Source organism: Drosophila sulfurigaster, chromosome 2R (genome assembly GCF_023558435.1).
Source record: "Drosophila sulfurigaster albostrigata strain 15112-1811.04 chromosome 2R, ASM2355843v2, whole genome shotgun sequence".
Classification (NCBI taxonomy): Eukaryota; Metazoa; Arthropoda; class Insecta; order Diptera; family Drosophilidae; genus Drosophila; species Drosophila sulfurigaster.
This window is the reverse complement of record NC_084882.1, coordinates 27,341,747-27,360,527: the sequence shown is the minus strand read 5'-3', so window position 1 is coordinate 27,360,527 and position 18,781 is coordinate 27,341,747. Positions and strand designations below refer to the sequence as shown.

The 18,781-nt window shown below is 40.9% G+C and overlaps 5 protein-coding genes across 8 annotated transcripts; 2 read left to right on the top strand and 3 right to left on the bottom strand.

The window, feature by feature from the left end:
* Positions 1-782: 782 nt before the first annotated feature.
* LOC133837268 (non-structural maintenance of chromosomes element 3 homolog) lies at positions 783-1,725 on the top strand. The gene has a single exon (XM_062267957.1). It carries the CDS (start codon positions 901-903, stop codon positions 1,699-1,701), a length of 801 nt encoding a protein of 266 aa, XP_062123941.1. The 5' UTR covers positions 783-900; the 3' UTR covers positions 1,702-1,725.
* On the bottom strand, positions 1,711-4,786 carry LOC133837262 (centromere protein J). Its single transcript, XM_062267951.1, has 2 exons — positions 2,716-4,786; positions 1,711-2,657 (listed from the first exon to the last, which is right to left on the bottom strand). The coding sequence occupies exons 1-2, from the start codon at positions 4,645-4,647 to the stop codon at positions 1,797-1,799; spliced, it is 2,793 nt and encodes a 930-aa protein (XP_062123935.1). The 5' UTR covers positions 4,648-4,786; the 3' UTR covers positions 1,711-1,796.
* A 71-nt stretch (positions 4,787-4,857) lies between these two features.
* On the bottom strand, positions 4,858-11,121 carry LOC133837267 (GPN-loop GTPase 3). The gene is made up of 3 exons (XM_062267955.1): positions 10,996-11,121; positions 10,278-10,936; positions 4,858-5,072 (listed from the first exon to the last, which is right to left on the bottom strand). Exons 1-3 carry the CDS (start codon positions 11,038-11,040, stop codon positions 4,913-4,915), a joined length of 864 nt encoding a protein of 287 aa, XP_062123939.1. The 5' UTR covers positions 11,041-11,121; the 3' UTR covers positions 4,858-4,912.
* Positions 5,189-9,825, top strand: LOC133837260 (glutathione S-transferase 1). Of its 3 annotated transcripts, none has more exons than XM_062267947.1 (4): positions 5,189-5,999; positions 6,258-8,260; positions 8,915-9,062; positions 9,128-9,825. In XM_062267947.1, exons 1-4 carry the CDS (start codon positions 5,547-5,549, stop codon positions 9,686-9,688), a joined length of 3,165 nt encoding a protein of 1,054 aa, XP_062123931.1. In that variant the 5' UTR covers positions 5,189-5,546; the 3' UTR covers positions 9,689-9,825. The 3 variants fall into 3 exon arrangements, with proteins under 3 accessions (XP_062123931.1, XP_062123930.1, XP_062123932.1); XM_062267946.1 differs by having other exon boundaries at positions 5,208-5,999; positions 6,255-8,260; XM_062267948.1 differs by lacking the exons at positions 5,189-5,999; positions 6,258-8,260 and adding an exon at positions 8,519-8,660.
* Positions 11,122-11,897: 776 nt separating the features above from the next.
* Positions 11,898-17,179, bottom strand: LOC133838546 (pancreas transcription factor 1 subunit alpha). 2 transcript variants are annotated; one of them, XM_062269691.1, is made up of 5 exons: positions 16,901-17,179; positions 15,860-16,218; positions 15,620-15,800; positions 14,902-15,046; positions 11,898-12,420 (listed from the first exon to the last, which is right to left on the bottom strand). In XM_062269691.1, exons 2-5 carry the CDS (start codon positions 16,048-16,050, stop codon positions 12,137-12,139), a joined length of 801 nt encoding a protein of 266 aa, XP_062125675.1. In that variant the 5' UTR covers positions 16,051-16,218; positions 16,901-17,179; the 3' UTR covers positions 11,898-12,136. The 2 variants fall into 2 exon arrangements, with proteins under 2 accessions (XP_062125675.1, XP_062125677.1); XM_062269693.1 differs by having other exon boundaries at positions 11,901-12,420; positions 15,620-15,785; positions 16,901-17,174.
* Between the last annotated feature and the right edge of the window lie 1,602 nt (positions 17,180-18,781).

Sequence of the window (18,781 nt, the reverse complement as noted above, 5' to 3'; positions counted from 1 at the left end):
GAGAAGTTGCAGGTTGCGGCTTAAGTTGTGGCTGCGTCAGGTATTCAACTAGTTTTCACCAAAACACACATTTCAAGGCAATAAACTATGTCTGTACACATGTATTTATGTTTAACCAAAGCCGGCAGACGGGTCTGAGACGTCGTTGTCTGGGGACGCGTGTCTGCATAAAATGCATTTCAATTTCATTGCGTCGCATGGCTGCTGGACCAGGTGAATGTTGACCGTGCATGTCACTCGAATTTAGTTTTGAAAGTTGTTTGCTTCCTGCTGATCAGCTCATACATTTTTGCCATTTTTAATTAAAAAACACTTTACACAATCTCTTAATGGTTAAAGGCTATCAGTTTGGAATTATTGTTACATTAGACAGAACACTTTCAATACTGACTGTGTGTGCGCATCACAGTTAACTGAAAGTGAAATTGAATGAGCAAAACAGTAGCAGCAGGAAATCAATAAAAGTCATCATGTGCTTAGCCTAGCACTTGCTTCAAGCACTTTGGCACACTTGAGAGTCGTTTCAACGAGATAAATGTGTGCAAAAGTGTGCTAAGGCACATTTTCTAATCCTGCCATGGCCAACGAATGCGCACTTTTGTGTTCCAAATATAGAGATTGTCATATTGTGATTTTTCTTATTTTAATTTGCGGTTTCTTATTATGCATGGTTTAAAATTAACGACTATTAAATCTTGCTATCGATTTTCGTCAATAGTTTGCAGTTATCGATAACAAATGACAGCAAAACATCAATCGACTGGCAAATCCGCTTGATTTACAACACTTACAAACATTTCGCAAATTTTACAACTCTGCTTTGTTCGTAAACAGTAAACAGAGGATTTCCCGCTCAGTTGATGTGCATTTCTTAACAAATTTAAGCAAATTCCATTTGAAATGGCCAGCACATCACGCAATGCCTCGCGTCGAGGAAATGCAAGAAATACGCAATCACAATCACAACACACCCAATCTCAGATACTGGAATCCACGCCCATGGCTATCGACAATCAAGTGCTAACAATGATAAATTTCATTTTGTGTCATTCGGCAAATAAAGTGCCAATTAAATTCACCGATCTGACCGCATCGGTTGACAACAGAAATGAAGCAATCAAGCGATTGCCATTGGTCAGTCAGCTGCTTGAGGAAACCTATGGTATTAAACTGATCCAGTTAGACGGCGCACCTAAAAGATATATTTGCGTCGCCGAAGCCCCAGTGGCATCCACAGCAGAGCTAACATCGTCGCAGCAAAAGCATCAAGCCTTACTCTACATTATTCTCACCTACATCTTTCTGCGCGGCAATAAAATCGAAGACGAAAAGCTGTACGCGATGCTAACGATGATGGAGATTGATGTGCACGAGGAGCACGGTTATTTTGGGGACGATATTTTCGATGTGATCAATGATACCTTTGTAAATCAGCAGTATTTGAGACGCGAACGCTCGCAACTGAGTCCCTATGATGATCCGAAGACTTTCTTTAGCTGGGGACCCCGAGCGAAATGTGAGATTACATATCAAGAAATAGTGAAGTTTGCTTCCAAACTATTCAATCAGGACGCATCGTTCTTCCAACAGCAACTAATGATGGCTGAAGGAGTCGATAATCCAGAAATGATGGAGACTCCAAACGAATCCATCGATAACACGGAATCATATAATGTTACAATGGATACCGACAGTCAATAAAAAGCGGCATTAAATATGTATTACGATCTATTCTTAATTTAAATGGGGGTTTTAACAAAATTGCATTTTATAAAAATAACTAATTACATTGCCCCTTAATACTTGGCATAATCCGTGTCCATTATCAGCTTGCCATCCTTGTCTTTGAGACGCACCCGGCCATTGGAGTAACGTGTCTCCTGGCTGCCATCGGGATAGACCAGCTTCACAGTGCCATCGGGATATTCGCGTCGTTTATTTAGCTTAGTGTGTATCTCCTTCTGACCATTTGGAAGATTTAGAATCTTGTCACCATTGCGCAGCTGCACCAGATGTGATCCATCCGCATAGCGCCACTCTTCCAATTTCTCTGCATCACTGGGGTCTACAATTTTAATGGTATTATTGGGGAAATGTATCTCAACGGTGCCATCTTTGCGTCGATGCTCTGTCTGTCCATTGGGAAATTCGAGTATTTCCAGGCCATCCAGATAGCTGGTGTGCCAAGTGTTTGACTCGGCGTAATAATACTTCACAGTGCCTGCACGTATGTCCGTTTCCTTGATGTCCTTGTTGAAGTAGAGCATGCGCACGGTCATGCCGTCTGCGCTTATCTTCTTCAGGTTGCCATTGGGATACCAAATATCCTTGCTGCCATCTGCATTGACAATCTCACGCTTAAACTCGTTGTTGTTGCTGCTGTTGTCAACCATTGGCGTATCCACGGTTTCTGTTGCCTTGGCAGCTGTTGCCTTGACTGTGGGCAATGGAACTTCCTCCAATTCACCGCTGCTGCTGCTGGAAGCGTAATCTTCATGCAATGGCTCCGGTTTCTTGCGACTTCGACTCGAGCTGTGTCGTCGATTGGGCAGCACACGATGCTTGGAAGGCTTATCCTGACTGGTGACATCACCCAGTGATTTGCTGGGACGTCTGCCGTTCTCATCCACATGCTTGGCGGCAGGCAAAGTTGTTTCCTGTTAAGAATGTTTTAGTTTATATTTTAAGCAATGAATTTGCAAATATATTACTTACCATCTTCGGCGCTAACCGTGCTATGTTGCGATTGATCTCCTGCAGCATTTTGCTGTTGCTCTCGCGAGTGATCTTGACCAGCTCCTGTTCCAGTCGCTTATTCTCGCGATTGAGCAACTCGATCTCATCGCGATAGCCACGCTGCTCCTTCTCATTGGCTCGCAGTTGAGCTCGCAAACGTGCCTGAGCCGAAACATGATTCTGTTCCTTTTGTTTAAGCTGCAGCTGCAAAGATTCCACTTCTTGCTTAAGTGCAGCCAACTCTTTTTTCTCCTTGCTGTTGACATTGCTCTTCTGCATCCGCATTTGCTGCTCAAACTTGCGACGCTCCTCCTCTATCTTCATGCGCTCATCATGCAAATAGATTTCTGCTTGTATCTTCTCATCATGCACACGTTCCATGGCTTCCATATGCTCTTGAGCACATTGCGCACGATCCATTTCATGCTGCTGCTTCAAACGCAACAATTCGGCATTCTGCTCCTTAAATGTGGCAATCTCTGCTTCCAGTTCCTGCAACCGCGTACGCACCAAATTCGCCTTTTCCTGCAGCTCTTGCGACAAAGGTTCCTCAACGGGCACTGGTTTTGTTGTCGCTGTCACTGTCTCTGGCATTTTTTTCTGTTCCAGCGCTTGGAATAGGGCGGCCTTGAACTCCTCAAAGAGCTGCACATTGCTAGGGTCCTGCAGAGTCGTCTCGTCGGAATACTCATGCGTATCCGTGGAATCCGAGAAGCGTACGCGCACTTGCGTCTTTCCGCTACCCAGCTTTAATGGCGTCAATGTGCTTTGCTCCTCGTCATCGTCCATTGCTTGGGAGGCAGGTTCGGGTTGTAATCGCATTTGACGCATTTGCTGGGTGACTATAATCTGATCACTGTCATCGGCCTCCTGCGATTGACGACGCTGTTCCTTGCGTGCCATAAACGTTCGTATACAACTGGAGTTCATGTCAATGCTGCCTTCGCGTGCCTTTTGCTCCAGCAACTCAAAGATGCTAATGTTGTCCTCGTTCTCCACGCAGATTTGCGCGGAACGTCGCTGCAGTACTGGCGGCTTTATCTGCTGCGAGTCCAACACTTTGGCCCAACACAAATTCTGTAGCGCGCCAGGACTCAACTCTCTGGAGGATTCCTCCTCATCGTCGGCCGTTTGTCCTTTGCCTTCATCCGCGACAAATCGCACCTTGGGTGAAATTGTGGAGTTTGTATTGCTGTTGGAGCTGGCAGAGGTCTTCAAGTCCGGCGTGGAGCTGCAGATATTTTTACCACTCTGTAGCAACTGTTGCTGAAAACGATGTTCTTTCAAGGACAGCTGAGGAGGCGGCATTGGTGTTGCTGCTTTGGGTGCCGCTTTTTGAGTCTTTAGAATGCTACGCTTCTGCGTTCTGCCAGGTGCTGGCATCCTGTACTGTGGATGGGCATTTGCGTACTTGTAACGTGGCAAATTGTTAAGACGCAGTTGCTCGGGATCAACACGGAATCGTTGCTTGAGTCCTTCGCCACGTCGCAAAAATGGCCGCTTGGGCTTGGCTGGCTGTGAGCTACTGCTCTGCTGAGCATTAAAATCCAAGCCTGCTTGCTGAAAAGCTTCCTCGTTCTCGTCTTGTTCCTGATCTTCTTGTTGATAAACCGCATGCCGCGGCATTTGTATACTGGATATGTGACTAACCTCCATGACCTCCTCGGGTTCATTGTCGGATATGGAAGCATCCGATATATCGTCAATTTCATCAAGTTTATTGTGCAACAATCCAAGCATTTCATACATATTCCTTTGCTCTAAGCCCAACATGATTCGCTGATTATTTTGCCGCTCCTCGAGCAGTTTCTTTTGCTCCTCTTGCCAGCGATTTAGCGCTGCGAGACGTGTCGTTATATCCTGTTGCGTTGCAGTGGCAGCAGCAATTGTATTTTCACTAGATTCCTCCATGTTGTATCGGAATTTGCTTAAAACTATGCTTCATTTACTGTTTATCTTATTACTAGAAACCGAGGACGCACATTCAAATAGCAGCCCAAAACAGTATTGTAAAACGTCACAACGGCAATTAACCACTAACCAGGGCTACAGTAAATAACAAATCAAACAAATAATAAATAAGTGAAATTTATATTATGTATTAAACACAAATTTATTAAATTATTTTTCATTCTATGCTATTTTAAATTTATTTACATTATTATTTGACAGCAAATTACATATCGGGCTCAGCTTCATCGTTTTCTTCTAACTCATCAAAATCGCGCACTTGCACATCAGCATCTTCGCCATACTGCAATATGCTATCAATCTGCAGCAACAGATCCCCAACACTCTCCTCGTCCTCTGTGTCAAGCGGAAAAAATCTCACCAAACTGCAAAAAAAAAGAAAAGCTAAACTATGTAAATAAACATAAATAATTGAGCACAATGTACAGTTGTACAAAGCAGCTATACAGTCCAAAGTGGCAACGCCAACATGTCATGCGTTTGCCAACCCTGGTCAACGAGCAACAAATTTTTTCGTCGCGTCGTAAAATGTGTGCATTAAGTCAACCTTAAAATTGCGTTGCTTTTTTACCTTATTCTTTTATGTAATCATTTGCAAAACAGGACTTAAGTGTGCCTGTGTTTGTGTGATAAAAAGCCTAACGAGCTATTGTGCAGCAACAGCAAAGTGTATGGAAAATACCACCAAAAAATCCCAAGCGAAACAACGCAACAACAACAAAAAGTGCAATTGACTCATTTTCGATACAACATTTTTTGGGCACACAACAAAAACGGCAAAGTAACTAAAAAACGCTGAAATTACGACCGCACAATAAATTCAAAAACGGTCCAAAAACATGGATGAACACGACATGGACTTGACCAAAGTGTATGTTGTACGCTCCGCAAAGGGCGTCGACATGCTTTGCGTCGACGATTATCTGTACCACTTTGACCGCATCGGCAAGAACAACACTTATCGTTGGCTCTGCAATCGTCGCAAGGATAAAGTGACACCATGCCGCTCACGCATCTCTACCATTGTACCCAACTCCCAGGACAAGACCACGCATATTGTCGTTGAAGTTATGCAGGGTCATGTCCACGCCCGCTGCAGTGACCACGAGATCACGAAGGTGTCGCAACGCAAGCGTTTGTCCAACATGAAGATGAACGATGCTTACAGCACAACGCAACCAAAGCGTGCTCGTCTATTTGAGCGCGCTTCGGCTGGACTCAATCCCCCTGAATGGATTAGCACTAGCGGGGATAACGATTCGCAACAATACTCTTTCCACTTGGACTTTGAGGTGTGCCACACTATCACACTATTCCTATTGAATTGTCTAGCATAACTTTTAGTTAACTTACACTAGTTTTTTTTTTATAATTCCTATTATTTTAAAGTATCTGTCATCTTGATGCAACATTCCTAATATCAATAATAGTAACTTATACTGAGAATCGTTCTAAAATAATCCTTTGTTCTTACTTAGTAGATATTTTATTTGTTCCTATTCAAATGTGTCACATTTCTAATCTTAACTTGTATTTGCATTTTCTAGCAGGACAAGGATCGCGTTTACATGCTGAGACGACGCGATGGTCGGGTTATGGTCTGCATCGATGGTCATCTTTACTATTTGGCGGGCAAGTCCTACAAGGGCGACATGTACCGCTGGACTTGCGTGCGCAAACGGGACATTGAATGCACCGCCAAGATCTGCACAGAGGCCACATTAGCTGGAGCACATCGCTTGCATGCCATGGAGTCAGATGCCCACATACATCCGCACTATTCGGCCGATAAGCTAATGCAAATGTTCACCAGACATCAGATACTTTTAGTCGACGACGACCAAACAGTCGAAGTGCTGCAGGAATGCCCCAATCTGGAGTACTTCGATCCTGAGGTATCTTTTGAGACACAAGTCAAAACCGATGATGTAGAGTCGATGATCATTGAGGACTGCGAGGATACCTACGAGGTCTACTCGAATGTGGACAATGAAGATGTATCTGGCTCAACACAAGCAGATCAACAACAAGACCAGTCAGAGGTCGGTGGGGATGAGGAAATGAAATGGCCAAATGCCGCTGATATAATTGATAACTATGTGGCACCCGCCGACTATGATCCCCTGACCGAAACCGACTTGACCAAATTTACTTTCTTGCCCTCGGCCAAGGGTCGCAAGGTGCTCTGCTTGGATCGACATCTCTTTCACTTTGACTCGCAAAGTCGTGTCAATGGACATTTGTTCTTTACGTGCATTATGCGACGCGATAAGCAGCAAAGCTGCCATGTGCGCGTCACCATCGATCCCACCGAGAACGGTCCCGAAGTGCTGCGCATCAACGGCGAGCACACACACAAGCCTGATCTGCAGGAAATCCAAAGACGCATGAATCAACCGAAGAACAAAGGCAAGAATAGCTCCTCGGAGGAGGTCAAGCAGGAACAGGACGAGTCAGCTAACAATTCAGCTGAGTTCGAGAGTCAAGACGAGGAGGACTTTGACGAGACAGAAGGATCAGGAACTGGCGCCGACCAAGACAGCAACTATGAGCCACCAAAGTCTCAGGCAGCTTCAACTAGAGAATCGCGACGCTCAGTGGTCATGAAGAAGGTAATTGGCATCGATGGCATCAAAATGGAACCGGAGCAGAACAAAGCAGCTTCCATGATTGTGCAGTACATGGACGATGGGGCCGACAATATTAGTGCCCAGATTAAGATATTGCCCAATGCTCTCGAGAATCTAGAGGGCAATAATACTTCAACACCCAAGCCACAATTGACCAATGCACGCAAGCGTCGCACAAACACCCAAAATGCACCCACTCCGAGTCCAATGATAGCACCAATCGCTGACATGGATCTGACCAAAATCTGCACACTCCGCTCGGCCAAGGGCAGCGAAATGCTTTGCGTCGACGGTTACATTTATCACGCCAAGAATCGTGGATTGATCTCTCGCAATTACTGGGTGTGCATCAAGTGTCGCGATCCCGAGATCAATTGCAAGAGTCGCATTTCGACAGCCACACAAAAAGATGGCACAATACGCGTGCTGCGTGTCTACAACAGTCACAATCATCCGTTCAGTGAGGATGACATCAAACGACGCCTCTTCAATGAGATCAACAAGAAGAACAACAAGAAACTCAAGTTTCGACCACTGCACTTCATTGGCAAGTCGCTGGAGCAAATTAAACAGGAGTTCGGCGATCTGGCTGTAGAGCGCCTTAACGTCTCCAATCTGACCGACGGTATTGTGGTCCACAAGAAGCCACGCAACAGCAGCCAGCAGAGCGCTGTGTCGCCTACTGCCACAGCAACTAGAGTCACTAAAGCCGCTGCATCGTCAAAAGCAGTTGAAGTAAAGCGGGAGGAGCAGGAACAAGAATTTGTGGATGACGATGTGCTCATCGAGGAGGAGGAAGAAGAGGAGGGCGAGGAGACCACATTAGCCGAGGATAGTCAGTACATGACCATCGAGGAGGACAACACAGATGCGATTATCGAGGTGGTCGAAGAGGTGGCTGACATGGATGGCTATGGCATTGAGTAAGTAGAGATTGACTCTATCTTAATTGTATTATTATGATTATTATTTATTTAATCATTATACAAAATAATATAAAAGAAGGGAGTGCTAGCTACTAATGCCAACGACTCATATCTAATCTTAATGTTAATCGTTTAAAATTACATGACAAGATTCTCAGTTGTATAGAATTTTGGAATGATTTAAGTAATTCAAAATAAACCGAATGTAGGCAAATGTACTTAGGAGCATATATAAGTATTATATTAATATTTAGGGCATTCAGTAGTCGCCTCGCTTAAGTCAGCCAACCTGAAATTCAATTCATTTGAAACCTAACAACCTGATTAACATTCGAGTTAGTTGAGTTTTAGAGCTGCGACTGCGCACTTCATATCGCGCACATTCCAATTGAATTCGGTAAATTTTGAATATAATAAAATACATAATGAATATATAATATTGAAATGTACAAGACAAATAAGCAACTGCGACAACTGCATAACTAGTGCAAAACAAAAAACAGTTTCCAAAAATAGACTCACAATTTATATGCTTTCACTTTTGGCTATGACAGCGCAAACTTGCTCGGTGTTGGCTACAAAGCCGAAACCGGTTCCACATCATTCCCGCAACAAAAATAAATTAATTTTTACAATTTGTCTTTTGCATAGACCGATTTACACGATGAAGCTGTACGCCGTATCCGATGGACCGCCTTCGCTGGCCGTGCGCATGACGCTCAAGGCGCTGGACATACAATACCAGCTGGTCAATGTGGACTACTGTGCTCTGGAGCACCGCACCGAGGACTATGCCAAGGTAAGAAGGAATACAAATAGCATTCATTAGAGATTCTTATTAAATACTCTTTACCACCCCCACAGATGAATCCACAAAAGGAGATTCCTGTGCTGGATGACGACGGATTCCATCTGTCGGAGAGCATTGCTATTATGCAATATCTGTGCGACAAGTATTCGCCACTCTCCACACTCTATCCCGAGGATCCGAATGAGCGAGCGCTGGTCAATCAGCGTCTGTGCTTCAACATGGGCTTCTACTATGCTCCCATTTCGGCACACAGCATGGCACCCATTTTCTTTGACTATGAACGCACTCCGATGTCCCAGAAGAAGGTTGAGAATGCTCTCGAAGTGTTCGAAACCTATTTGCAACGCTTGGGCACAAAGTATGCCGCATCAGATAATGTTACTATTGCTGATTTCGCTTTGGTTTCCTCTACGCTTTGCCTCGAGGCAATTGATTTTGATTTGTCACCTTATCCACTGGTGCAGAAATGGTATGCCACCTTCAAGGCGGAATATCCAGAGTTGTGGGCGATTGCCAACAGCGGCATGCAAGAGATTAATGCTTTCGAGCATAATCCACCAGATCTATCGCACATGGAGCACCCATTTCATCCAACACGCAAGAACAAGGCCTAAATCCCGTGACGAATATTATCATTAAGTGGAATTTTTTAGCTGCATTTAAGACAGCGTTATTAATTATTATAACATACACAAAAGTGTGTCTGTATACACCCAAATAAACAGAAAACTATTATTACCATTATCCAAAACTAATGAATGTTATCGGAATGAGAAAATTATTTGTCTTAGATAGAATCAATTTAAGGCAAAATGGATTGCTCCAAATTTTTGCAAAAGATTATCATTTTATGTTTCTTCCAACGTTAATGATTCATTTTACGTAATTTATTAAATGGATCTTTACCTTTGAACAAAAAATTTCTTTTATTGGATTTTTTTAATCGAAGTAAAGTTTTTTCGATTTCTGTATGAGGAGTTTTCGCTGATATTCTTTTCGACTAAATTTGTTATTATGTAAAATTATAAAACAAGCTATTATTTTGTAATACTATATTTTATAATGGATTAAAATTGATGAAAACATTCAGCATTAAGCATCATCATTGAAGAAAAACATTACCAATCAAATAATAACTATGACCATGTAATATCTATAAAACTTATAACTTTCCCTACAAATAATTGTAATAATGACACTCACCTGAAGTCCTCGATGAGCGAACCAATGGCCTCAGTTAGCTTGCGATATTTCTCGCCAAACGCGGTGCCAATAGTCAGTTCACCCATCAGGTTGTGTGTATCCGGCTCCAAGTAGAGTTCCAGCTGTTTCCGAGCCTCACTGCTTAGAAGATCGACTTTGGTCAGGACATTCACATGCGGCTGTTCCATGTTGGCCATTACACTTAGTGCAGCCATTGTGCCCGATATAAACTTGGCACCATCCACCATAAACTGGGAATCCAGACAGAAAACAACGCACGTGCGAAAGTTCCATGACTCCAACAACTGCACAAGCTGTTTGCCCATCTTTAGATGTGTGAATAGTTCTATTTGGCCAGGCATATCAAACAATATGTAATCATCATCGGGTTCACCCAACATCAGCTCATCTTCGCCGCCACAAAGTTGAGCCTTGAGCCAATCTTGATTCTCGATGAGAAACTCCAGGCAGAAGATTAAGCCACCGTTGGGACCATAGTGCAGCTCCTCATCCTCCATAGCATCGTCCAGATGTATCAACTCTCTGATGTCCGCCAGCGGAGTGTAGTTGAAGTGCTCTGCAGCGGGATCCAAATTGACCACTTGAATGTTTCGTTTGCTATCCATGGCATGTTGTTGCATATAACTGCAATATGTGGACTACGATTGAAAGTTCATCAATGTTGATTTCGCGTAGATCAGATAGATTATAAACTTACTTTTCCGCTGCCCGCAGGACCAACAATAATCTGTGCAAAACGCATTTTGTATTTAAATTTACGAGAGACAATCAAAATCAGTTCGCATGCTGCCGCGCAAGTGTTGGTAGGCGCAGCAAAAAAAAGCTTCAGCAATTTTCCAACATGTGCGACAAAGTGGCAACGCCGCAGCGCGCTTTTAATCAGATTTAAATATAAGGGTGACCATCTTTGACCTTACAGCTGCGCAGTTAATTAAATCATCGATTGAGCTGTGCGACACAAACTGATAAATTTACATATGATCAAATTGATTTATCAAAACAGTCAATCACACCACCGTGTTTGTGGCTAAGCCTAATTGCAGATAAACATCTAAATTGTGCCACCAAGCAAACGCACGCGTCACAAGGACAACGCATGAAAACGACAGCTGTCCATCCATGCAACGAAAACAGGACAAGGGAGATTGTGGCAAGCATGAAAGTTCTAATGATCTTTTAAATGCCACGCTTGCAGCAAAACTATAACGCTTAAAAATAATAAATTCTCTTTCTATTTTACACACATTTTTGTTGCCAGTTGAATCCTCTGGACTTACCATAACATTTTTATTTTTTACAATGTCCTTATTCGACGTGTGCATGTCGGAAGACCGGAAATAATTTTCTAGTTGCACCCAGGCCGAAAAAAAAAACGTAACACCCACCCTCAGAAAGTGCACTTGTGCAATACGAAAAACAAAAAATATGATTGTCGGCTGTCGCTTGTAGATATTTATTTTTAATGATATCAGCGACAGGGGCCGCGACCAGGTGTTCCATAAATGTCGAACAGATAACTATATAATTTAGCCTCGTAAATTGCGCTTGAACCCGACAAAAAAACAAACAAGTTAAAGGACATTTGTTTTTTTTAAATACTTGTATTTATTCGATTTTTAAACTAAACGACTAAGTATAACATTTAGATATTAGCAAACTTAGAGCAATTAAATACCACAGAACATGTTTTTAAATATATTTTTTAAAATTGGAATATATAGTTGCATATATATTTTTAGGTATATGTATTAAATAGTAAGTGTGTGGGTGTGTGTGTGTCTTTGATGACTAGCAAGCGCTGACTAGTTTTTAGAGATTTTTGATGTGGAATATCCATTTTAGAGTGCACCACCGCTGCCAAAGAGGCTCGCTGCTGTGTTGGCTGCTCCGCCAGACAATTCGCCAGTGTTGACATTGAAGTCATCGCTGGATTGATTGCTATTTTGATTTTGACTCGAATTGGAGCTGTGATTGCTCTTTGTGGTGGTGTTGTTGTTGGTGTAGAGCGGTTGTATCGATTGCTGGTTGGGATCATCGGGTGTCCAAGTGCGTGCATACAACTTGCTGCCCGGATACCGATCGCCCTTGCGATACCAGGACAAGGAATGCGCCATGCCACCAGCTAAAAGATACACAAGAAAGCAAAATAAATGTAAATAAATATAGATACAATCACGAAAGTGATGAGAGTCAAGCGCCGCCCAGTCAATTAAGGAGTTTGCAAAAGCAAATGCCATTAGCGGACACATTACAACAGTCATCAACAGGAGCAGTGTCAACAAGCAAAAGGGTTCTTCCCCCCTACCCCAACATACAGCTATAGCTTGTTGTTGCAGCTGCTCTGTGTGCTTGCAGCCTGCGGTGCCCTCCATTTGCGATGAGCAAACAAAACGGGCAAAGTACCGAAATCCTCCCCCTGGGCCGCATCCAATCAGCTTGCACACAGCACAGCATAACATCCCAGTCCCTGTGGCAGACTCTTGCCAAGTTGGGTAATTTGTAGTGCTCACAGTTTTCGAGTGCTTCATGCGGGTGTTGTTCAAATATGCGACACTCCACTCCCCTCCAATTCAGTTCCACCACACAGCTTCCACCAACTGCTCCCACTTCCATTCCCATTCCCACTCCCACTCTCTCTCTCTTTCTCTGTCATCTCGCAAGTTGGTGTGAACATATGCCAGGCGCGTGGCCAACTCCTCCTCGGGCCAATCCACTTGCAGTCCCATTTAAATGGCCATTGTGTGTGTGTGGGTTGCGATTTTTATCTATTTCTCTCTTTTTGTTTTTCTCTGTGCTGTTTTTGCTCAACATTTTTAATGCCCGTTAAGCATGAAAACGCTTTTGCCATACACCATATAGAACATCGACCACATCGCATTTTCTCTCTCTCATTTTCATTCCTCAGTCCCTTTCTCTATCTCTGTGTTATGCCCCAACTCTGCTGTTTGGCCTCAGTTGCCCTTTAACAGGACCCAACTCTGGCGACAGCAGACATCTGCTGGAGTGTAACGAATTTCTCACGATATGATTATGTCGATTCTGTTTTGTTGTTACTACTTTGTTGTTGTACCTTATTCTGATTGTACTCTCTCTCTGTGTGTGTGTGTTTGCATAAGAGTGAGTATGTTTATGGGTGTGCGTACTTTATTGGAGTCACAGTTGCAAGTTGGGCAAGGTGTATGTCATGTTGGATTTTATCATAACAAATTATATCTCCGCCTGTCGCATGTTCTTTTTTTGTCAATGCTTCATCAGAGATTTGTATTTTCTGTTATTAGAATAAGAGTTCATTCGATATAAACTATAATTTGTGTGATTTGTGTGTGGATTGCTATTTCTTAAACCTTTTGACTATTTTTGTATAGCTTTTAAAAATTTTCTTACTTTTATCCAAGTATTTCGGAACCTACTTAATAAATTTATATTTTAGCCTTCTATTGCCACTGAGATGGCAATCCATCCATTTATTATTATTATAATTAAAAAATCTTTCATTCAACTTTTTCATACATTTGCTAGAATTTTAATGCTTCAAGTTTTAAAATATTTCTTAATATTTTTGTAATATTTGATTTATTTCTCTCAGTAAATTGTCATATTGCTATTATTATTATTAAAGCATAGTTTACAAATAAATTTATAACCTAGCGTAAATTTAATAGCTCTGGTTGCTTTAGCCTTTAGCTACAAAAATTGTCGTACTTCCACAATCATACTTTTAATTATATTCTTTTTATAAATTCCCACTCCCAACACACATAAGTAACTAGCCAATTAAATAATATTTCGAAACTATTCCCTCAGGTACTTAAGCTGTTGTCAAACTTTCCCCAGACAAAATTAACCAGTAAAAATATATGTTTTGACACAGAGAACTTAAAAAAAATGTAAAAAAAAAACTAAAACTTGAAAAAAATACCACAGATCATTCAAAAATCACCCTACTAGAGTGTTGCCCATTTGTTTAGTATCAATGGGGTTATCCCTTTATGGCCAACGAAGTGGTTTAGCTATTAGTTATGCAGATGCTTTCGACTCGATCGGGATTCATTGGGGAAGTCAGAAGGAAGGAAGAATGGAAGGAAACGGAGTGTCATACATATTGAATAGAATAATGATTAACCAAAAAACCGTAACTAAAGGCACATTTATGAGCTGGCACACGGAAACCCTTAATCCATCCATGCCACACAGTTACAGCTACAACTATTTCCCCCTAATGAAAACCTTTCGTGTCTGCATCCGTACCATGTACGCCAATGAACCGTACATTGTACATCGTGATCGATGCGACTGCGAAACAATTTGCTTGACTGGCAGTCACGCAAAGCCCGCAATTGCGAAGCGGTCGGAGAAGTGTGAAAATTCTAATTAGTTACACTTAGCAAGAGGAGAAGAATACAGCAGCCCTGGATCCCAACCCCTGGACAACCCTCGCTTAGACCATCGCAAACTATGCAACCAACAATGCAGTTCAGCCAAAATGATGTTATTTAATATAGAACTAATACTGGTCTTCAATTGAACACAAATGAACTGAACTGAACTGCCCAGAACTGACCGCCCTCTAAAGTTTTTGATTGATGTGTGATTGACAACTTACTGCGATCTTTGAGAATGATTTTCTTGGGCGGTTCCTTTTGATAGTTGCGCTGCAAACTCAGCCCAGCCTCATTGCCATTCTTATCCTTCTTGACCATCTCACTGAGAAAGGTTATATAGCTGATGGCCAGCTTAAGCGTATCCACCTAAAAGGGAGCGAAACAATTGATGAGAATTTTTTGATATCATACACCACGCTTTTCCTATTTAATTAACTAATTATTTTCGGTGGTAATTTTGCTGAGTTCACGATGATGGGCAGGATTTCATTGTGAAAAATATAAAATATTTTGTAAGCTGGCAATCCCTATCAAATTTGAACATCTTATAGATTATATAATATAGAATTAATTAAAATGAAAAGTTCGGCTGTTTTGTATAAAATAAAGTATAAAAGAAAGTTCTAGTTTCATAAATTAAATTGAATAAAAAATTAATATAATGTGTGAACATATTTGATATGAACTTAGAATAGAGAGTTCAATATGTCAAAAAAAAAAGAATGATAGTATGAACTTAGAGTAAAGATTTTTATATTAAATATTTTCAAAAAAGAAAATAAAGAATAAGTTAGAATTAAAATAAGATAAGAAAGATAAATAATTTCGGAATAAAGTAGAAGATTTTATAACTCCACTTCAATCAAATTGATCATTTTAGTGTTGAATTAATATTAAATTAAATTTAAAAAATAACTCTGAATTCTTTGATTTTCTTACCTTACTGAGACGCTTCTCGTAGGGCAACGTTGGTATATGAGTACGCAGTCCCTCGAATGCCTCATTGATGCTCTGCATGCGCCGACGCTCTCGGAGATTCGCCGCCTGACGCTGCTGAGCCATCTGGGAAGCGCACTTCAAGCGACGCGGCTTGTGGCTACGCCGGCTAAACATGGAGTAGCTAAAATCGGTTAATATCGCACACAGAACTGAGGAGAGTGCTTGGTTGAGGGTTCTTACGTCTTTTCGTTGTTCTCCTGATCGCTATTGAAACCACTGCTATAGGCATCATCATCGTCGTCGCTCTCCGAGCTGTGCTCATCACCGAAAAAGTATTCGGAACTGGAGTTTGATGCGTTTGTCGCCTGGGAGCCCTCAAAGAAGTGGCGAGCCATGGTGGCTTCCAAATCGAAATTGTCCATGGAAAACATTTTTGTTAAATGCTGATTTTGTTGTAATATTTCCGCTAATTGTCTATTAATTGCATAACGCCTCCGGTCAATAGAAATCTGGTGTAAGTCGCGTGTGCGGCACGTGTCGCGCTCCGAAGAATTGTGTGGCAAGTGCGGCACGTGTTGTCACTCTTGACTTTTGATTTCCTGCAAATAGAAAAGGACATACAAATTGATTTCCTGTATTCATGTCAATGACTTGTAATCAGTAATCGTTTAGTTGTTGAATTGATAGTAAACGTGTTAAACATACAAGTAATTCTATACCACTGATAAGATAAGATAACTTGTCATCGGTTAACTGAATATGTAAATAAAACTATCAAATTTATAACTGATTCAGATCCGACAACTTGTCTGCTTAATAAAAATACATCACGAGGATAAAAGAGAGTTAATAATTTTTGCTATTTCTATATTGATTCAATAACAATCTTTGGAGTCACATTATTATAAATATAAATTAAGTAATGTTCTTATTATAGTTTTAAAATTCATAAAAGGCTCATATATTATAAAAATAAAGCATTTTTTTCAATTACAGACTCAAATTTAAAAAGACCGCAGATTATTATTGATCCTTCAAACTTATTTTAAGGCACGAATAGAAAAATAAATAAAACGTTATGTATTAGTTTTCAATCAATTCACATCTTTTTTACTTTTCTTCTTTACTTTTTAGTCCTGACTATTTAATTTTATATATATACATTCATGATTAAATATATTTAGGAAATTATAAATAATAATAATTTGATGAGATCTTTGTGCCGACGGCTGTCAGTTATTTTCCGATAGCGAACTTTATTTTAGCTTTCTCATCATTTACCTTGTTTGAGTTGGTTTTTTAATGTATCCAATATTCACAGTTTTTTCAAATTTCACAAATTTGTAATTATTAATTTTAGTATTACAACGAACTCCACTTGATATACACTTCACGATTTGGTATAAATCGAAATTGATTGCACAAGTTCACTTAATATATATATTCTATAATTTATAGTATAGAACAAGACTAGACCGTTAGTTGCCACATCGAAGCGCGATTCGGTAGCGAACACGCGAACAGCTACAAAGCGAATGCGAGAATTTCCCTTGCCGGAGAGCAGGACACGTCTGATAAGAGCCCAGAACAGAAACAGCAACAGAAACAGCAACGAGGGGTTGCTTGATGTGTGTGAATGCCCGGACTAAAGCCCAAGCAAGTCTATCATATCAATGGCGGTGCCACATCAAAAGGTATTGCCAAAAAGGGGCGGAGTCCAACGAACGGAGTCTGACGGCAACCAATCAGCGACGACCAAAGGAAAGTTTCCATATAAAACAGGGTTGCATTTCGGATCGGAGGGTGTTATAAGCTTATTAAGTATGAGCTTGACGATTCCGATGATAGAACAGGGATGAGGTGAGTGGATTTTCATATGGCAGAGAGACATTAAATTGTTTTTTGATTTGGGCGCGTTTATCTGTTTAAACGGAATTATTGCCCAAGTGGTGTTCAAGTGGCATGCTGTGTATAGTATGCGTGTGCATTGTTCAGCAAACTGAAAACTGTAGCACAAGTGTGGCAACAACATTTTGTGTTCTGCTTGTGGAAGGGGTGAGATTAAAATAGTATACATCCAGCTGCTGCTGTTGATATTGCTGCAAGCTTTGTTTAATGCATTTCTTGGCGCATAGCATCTAAGTCTAATTAATGGATTGTTGCCACACAGCACAGACAACAAGATGACAAGCTGAAAACAAAAAAGAACGTGAACAGCAAATTTGTCAACCAGCATAATTTTTAAGCATTAGCGCGCAATGCAAATATTTGCATTGTCTACAATTCCCAAATACAACAAAAAAAATCCCAAACCGAAACAGCTCCATTAAAATCAAGGAATACAAATTCGAATGCGAAATAACTGCTGCATACTTTGCGGCGCCACGACAAGGGTGTCAAAATATATGCGAGAGTTGCGTTTGCCGCAAATATTTTTACCCCTCGCCATGTTGATGATGAGTCGCTTCCCTCGTTGCGCTGCGTTTTTCGTTTGTTTGTTGTCCTTTTTCCCGTGTCTGTTGCTCTGTCCCCCCTCTGCTGCGTCCCATCATCAGCGGCAACGACTCTGACAACCTCACTAAGGCTACCCATGATAAACAAATTGTTTTGCCTCACCATCGACTCCGCCTCCTCGGGTTTGTTGTTTTCATTTCGAGCGCTGCTCGTTTTGTGCAGCTGTATAAACAAATTAGTTTTCAATTTTTATCAAGTTGTTGCCTAGTGGCAACCAGTTAACATCACCGAACTGCAAAGAGACAAAGGATTCACTGAAGTTCTGTAATTTATTCAAGGAAACCCATGGAAATCTTAGATCGCTATATTGATTTGAGATTAGCGTGATAAAAGGATAACATTAAACTGACGAATATATTAATATTATAAGATATTTCTTTAAAAAACTTTTTCATTTAAAGAAAAAAGTTGGAAATCTTTTTTGTAAGTATTGTAAATTCGACAAAAGTTTAGAAACCATTGAATTTTCGATTTGAAACTTAGTAAACTTAAGAATTATATTATTAAATTATATTAAAAAAAAAATTATATTATTATATTAAAGCTATAGAAGACATCAATAATATATAATGTTGTATGGTTTTTCTTCTAAGTTCATAAAGTTTATAAAGTTTTAATTACCTTTCAAGAATAGCTACAAAACTATTT

Coding starts and splice junctions, on each gene's coding strand:
- LOC133837268 (XM_062267957.1), top strand. CDS start 901: ATGGCCAGCACATCACGCAATGCCTCGCGTCGAGGAAATGCAAGAAAT.
- LOC133837262 (XM_062267951.1), bottom strand. CDS start 4,647: ATGGAGGAATCTAGTGAAAATACAATTGCTGCTGCCACTGCAACGCAA. Junction 2,658..2,715: donor CACGGTTAGCGCCGAAGATG/GTAAGTAATATA, acceptor CATTCTTAACAG/GAAACAACTTTGCCTGCCGC.
- LOC133837260 (XM_062267946.1), top strand. CDS start 5,547: ATGGATGAACACGACATGGACTTGACCAAAGTGTATGTTGTACGCTCC. Junction 6,000..6,254: donor CTTTCCACTTGGACTTTGAG/GTGTGCCACACT, acceptor TGCATTTTCTAG/CAGGACAAGGATCGCGTTTA. Junction 9,063..9,127: donor GCACCGAGGACTATGCCAAG/GTAAGAAGGAAT, acceptor CCACCCCCACAG/ATGAATCCACAAAAGGAGAT.
- LOC133837267 (XM_062267955.1), bottom strand. CDS start 11,040: ATGCGTTTTGCACAGATTATTGTTGGTCCTGCGGGCAGCGGAAAA. Junction 10,937..10,995: donor GTCCTGCGGGCAGCGGAAAA/GTAAGTTTATAA, acceptor TTTCAATCGTAG/TCCACATATTGCAGTTATAT. Junction 5,073..10,277: donor TCGCTCATCGAGGACTTCAG/GTGAGTGTCATT, acceptor TTTTTTTTGCAG/TTTGGTGAGATTTTTTCCGC.
- LOC133838546 (XM_062269691.1), bottom strand. CDS start 16,050: ATGTTTTCCATGGACAATTTCGATTTGGAAGCCACCATGGCTCGCCAC. Junction 15,801..15,859: donor CAGGAGAACAACGAAAAGAC/GTAAGAACCCTC, acceptor AACCGATTTTAG/CTACTCCATGTTTAGCCGGC. Junction 15,047..15,619: donor ACGAGAAGCGTCTCAGTAAG/GTAAGAAAATCA, acceptor GCTCCCTTTTAG/GTGGATACGCTTAAGCTGGC.